Below are 4,608 nucleotides of genomic sequence, written 5' to 3'. Positions count from 1 at the left end.
GTTGTTGAGCCAGTTTTTAAGGAACTCTTTGTTATCGCAGGTAACGCACTTCATATGGTTTGACAGGGAGCGGAAGAGATGATAATCGGTCGATGAATACGGCAGATGCTGAAGGACGTCCCATTCGAGCTCTTGGAGTGCGACTTTGACGACTTGTGTAACATGAGGACTGGCATTGTCGAGAAGCCATACTCCTTTTGACTATGCACACCAAGTCTTTTCGGTCGAATAGCCTCATTCACGCGGTGTAGCTGGACAATGTATAGTTCCTTGTTGACCGTGGCATTCTTTTCGAGCATTTCCCAGTGCACCATGCCCTTCCAGTCCCACCAAGCGCATATCATGACCTTCTTTGGATGAAGATTCCGCTTGACTCTCGGCTTTAGCGTATCTCCTTGAACCATCCACTTCTGTATTTGCTTCATATTCAGGTATTGGCACCATTTCTCGTCTCCCGTGACGATTCGGCACCAAAAGTGCTATTTATGACCGCCTGTTGCTCGATAGCGGCCGAGATGCAGCGTTACCAACCATACCATTTTAATGGTATCTATACCATGAAACTGAGTCCCATACCATATACCATGATGTCTATCATGGTATCATGGTATAACATTTCTTCCTCAGGAGAAACGGAATGAATGATTTGGGAAACATTTTTTTTTCGATGCGTTTATTTAAAATTTTTATCTTAGTTTTTGGACAATTATATCGATGACACGGCTTCAGTCCGTGACTGAATCATTTGTATACCGTTCGTTCGCAGCTACAATTGAAGTGATCAATCGGTTTATTCTATTCTATTTTGAATTGTTGTTAGCTATATTCTGTCCATGAAAGTAGAGGTGTAAGAATGGAAAGCTAGATACTAATCACATTCCGAGAGCGCCACAAAAATTCACTAGAACCTCCGGTCGATAAAATCACATCCGTCCAATTGAAAATTTCAACGAATCACGGGCAACGCGACGAGAATTCTACCAATCACAGAATTCCTTCCGATAGAGATGATTCTACTTTGTTCGTCTACCACAAAATTCATATCCACTCATGGTGTAACTTCAATTACTCGTTGTAACATTTTTCTGATACACGCCGGCGCTCCGTTTGAAGTTTCTACACAATCTCACAGGAATTTTATGCATATAAATTGAAGGATTCAGAGTACGAGTAGAGTATTTTGCAGGTCATAACTCAGGTAAATATCGATGAATGACAATAACCTTTCTAGACTCACTGAAAAAATCACTGTAGGTGCCATGGAAGACGAAGAGGATACTCATCGTACTCCTCCCAAAAAAAAAATCGAGAGTCGAGAAAAAGAAGACTAAAATCGTGCAAAGGTTCCGGGATGATTGGCTGGAGAAAGAGGAATTTAAGTTTTGGTTACAACGTGTACCTGGTAATCTGTGTAAAGCCAGGTGTAAACTCTGTTGTCATGAGTATACAGCTGACATATCAGTATTAAGGGCACATGGACAAACAGAGAAACACAGAGAAAAAGAAAAACCGCTGAAAGACAACAGCATGAAGATGACACAGTTTGTTCAACGTGGGAGTGGCATAGAAGAACCTTTGAGCATTGCAGCAAAAAGCGCAGAAATTAGGATAGCTGCATTCTGTGCCGAGCACAATATTCCCTACGCAGCATTAGACCACTTATCAGACTTGCTGAAATCATCTTTCTCTGACTCCAAAATTGCCCACAAAATTGTTCTCAAACGCACTAAAGAAACTGCCATTGTCAAAAATGTTATTGGTGAGACTGAGAAATGCAGGCTAGCGGAGAAGTTGAAAATAACTAAATTTAGTGTGTTAACGGACGAATCAACGGACATTTCAGCAACTAAGACAAGTTGTTTGCTGGCGAGATATTTCGATGAAGAAGAAGGTAAAATTGTGTCGAAATTTTGGGACTTAGTACAAGTATTGCAGCCTGGAAAAGTGACGAGTGCAACAGCTGAACACTTATACAATAATATCATTGCAAGTTTCAAAGAGAGGGGGATCCCAATGGCGAATATCGTTGGTTTTGGGTCTGATGGTTGCAGTGTTATGATGGGTGTGCATAACTCTGTCGCTAGTCGTTTGAAGCGAGATTTACCACATATCACCATCATGAAATGCACCTGCCACTCATTGCATCTTTGTGCAAGCGAAGCATGTGAACAATTACCACGTACGTGTGAGGACTTTGCTCGCAATATTCACAATTTTTTTAACAGCAGTTCTAAACGTCAAAGTGAATATGTTGAGTTCCAGATGTTTTCGAATGTTGAGGTTCACAAGCTTTTGCATCCTTCCCAGACACGGTGGTTATCATTGGCAACGGTGGTTGACAGAATTCTCGAACAGTGGCCTGCTCTGTTGCTGTATTTCACTGACCAATGGCTGACAATCAAGCTGAAAATGGCACAGTCCATTTATGAGTGTTTGAATGATCCCTTCAACAAACTGTTCTTCTTCTTCCTTCAGTGGGTCCTTCCTAAATTTACTGGAGTCAACAAGTATTTCCAATCTGCTAAAGTTGTGATCACCGATCTGCATGAAGTAATGATTGACTTATACAAAACTCTCCTGTATAGCTTCATGAAGAGAAACTATGTCAATTCACGTCCATTGTCAGAAGTAGACCCAGAAGATAAAGTTCACTATCTGCCAATGGCAGAAATGTACTTGGGGGTACAGGTGTTGCTAGGACAGCAGAGCAGACAAGTCCAGGAGCGATTGGATTTACTGACACATTTTCGTGAGAAATGTCAAGCCTTTTTGATTTGTGCCTGTGTTCAGATCAAGAAGAGGTATGATTTTACAAATAGTTTTTTGGAAAATCTGAGAATTTTCAAGCCAAAAAACACCTTATCCAGCATTGAATGAGAGAAAACGCCTTCGCTCATTCCACTCCTAGTCACGCTCCCCAGAGTTTGTGAACAAGAGAATTATCAAGACGTGGATGACCAGTGGCGTCGGTTGTGCTCTTACCCCCTTGGCCAAGAGATCAAAGCACTGGACACAGATGTATTTTGGGCAACATTATTATCTATACAGAACGAGGGAGGTGTGTACTTGTTCCAGAATTTGAGTCGATGCGTCTTGAGTATCCTATCGCTTCCTCATTCCAACGCCGACAGTGAAAGAGTTTTCTCCAAGGTCAACCTCATCAAGACTAAATTGAGGAATCGACTCATCGTACCCACCGTTCGAGGCACTTTATTAGCCAGCCAACACGTTCAAGCTAACGGAGGCTGTGCTGTATTCAAACCTTCCAAAGAGATGATATCAAGAATGACCAAAGACACTCTTTATGATAAGCCGAAGGAAACTAGAAGTACAGCGGTTGACAGCGGGGAAGAGGATGGCGGAGATAATTCTATTTTCGAAGATGTCTGAATCGGATTCTATAGCTACTGAATAACTATTAATGTCATTGAGAAAAATTTATGTTGTTGAGAAGTTTATCATATAAAAAATTTGAATTTCCCTGAGGCACCCTGTTTTATCGGTGGATACCATTATTTTCCCTGAAATACCATCATTTCTGCCTCTCCATACCATGATCCGAGCGATACGGGTTGGCAACGCTGCCGAGATGCTGAGAAGTAGTTTGAAGGTGACTTTCTTTGTTTTTTCGTTGAACTCGTGAGACACCCAGGCTCCCAATTTTTCGATAAATCTCATTGAATGATGGTGAGAGAGAATCGTTTTATGATCGCAGTTTTTTCCGCCAATTCACGATTGGCTTGACAACCGTCCTCCTTCAAAAGTGATTTGAAACGTTCTCATCGAATTCAGACAACCTCCGCTGCGGGACCTATCATCGACGTCAAAGTCGCCATTTTTGAACTCTGCAAACCATTTCCGTGCTGTAGACTCGCCTATGAGACCTTCTCCATACACGTCACAAATTTCCCACGCTAGGTCTCAGCGGACCGTTTTCTACTCATATTCGTTTAAGGGATAAGTGGGCGGGGTGCAACATTTCGCGGCAAGGCATGGCAAACATGTTCACGGATGGCTAGAAGTTGGACGGAAGGGTTGGTGGGGGAGTATTTTGTAAGGAGCTTCCCATCAAACTTAAGTTCAGGCTTCCGGACACTGTAGTGTTTAGGAAGTAAATATTTACTCCGATAGCCAAGCGTCAATTAGGGCCTTGGGCTTGTTGTTTGTGCGTTCGAGATTGGTCGGGGAATGTCTGCCTTCTCTCTCGATTGCATCCGAATACTTCGACATCAGGCTCATTTGGGTGGGCTGCTGGGCTGATGAGCTGGCTAGACAGGGAACTTTGGAGACGGTTCCGTCGCGAAATGAGAGGATTGGGGTTCCCTTAAAAACCTGTGGTCTGCTCCTGGAAAGATGGGCCTCGAGTCAACTCAGCCAGCGCTGGGCTAGTGCGCAAACGGGGCAAGGTCGCGAGATCCTTCTGGCCACGGCTAGATCGTGGACGCTCGAGGGAACTCCTAAGGCTAGCAAAGCCCCAGCTCGCAAATTTGGTGGGTATCCTTACCGGACATTGTCCGTTAGGTCTTCACACGGTGAGACTTGGGATTGCCTGAAGTCCGTTGTGCAGAAGCTGTCTCGAGGACGAGGTGGAATCATCTCAACACCTTC

The 4,608-nt window shown here is 43.5% G+C and overlaps 1 protein-coding gene across 1 annotated transcript; it reads left to right on the top strand.

Annotated features, from left to right (window-relative positions):
* Window positions 1-1,060: 1,060 nt before the first annotated feature.
* LOC128855364 (uncharacterized) lies at window positions 1,061-3,390 on the top strand. The gene is made up of 2 exons (XM_054090255.1): window positions 1,061-2,801; window positions 2,922-3,390. Exons 1-2 carry the CDS (start codon window positions 1,528-1,530, stop codon window positions 3,388-3,390), a joined length of 1,743 nt encoding a protein of 580 aa, XP_053946230.1. The 5' UTR covers window positions 1,061-1,527.
* Window positions 3,391-4,608: the final 1,218 nt, after the last annotated feature.

The sequence above is a fragment of the Anastrepha ludens genome, chromosome 2 (genome assembly GCF_028408465.1).
Source record: "Anastrepha ludens isolate Willacy chromosome 2, idAnaLude1.1, whole genome shotgun sequence".
Classification (NCBI taxonomy): Eukaryota; Metazoa; Arthropoda; class Insecta; order Diptera; family Tephritidae; genus Anastrepha; species Anastrepha ludens.
The sequence above is the reverse complement of the archived record's forward strand: the minus strand, read 5'-3'. Positions and strand labels throughout refer to the sequence as shown.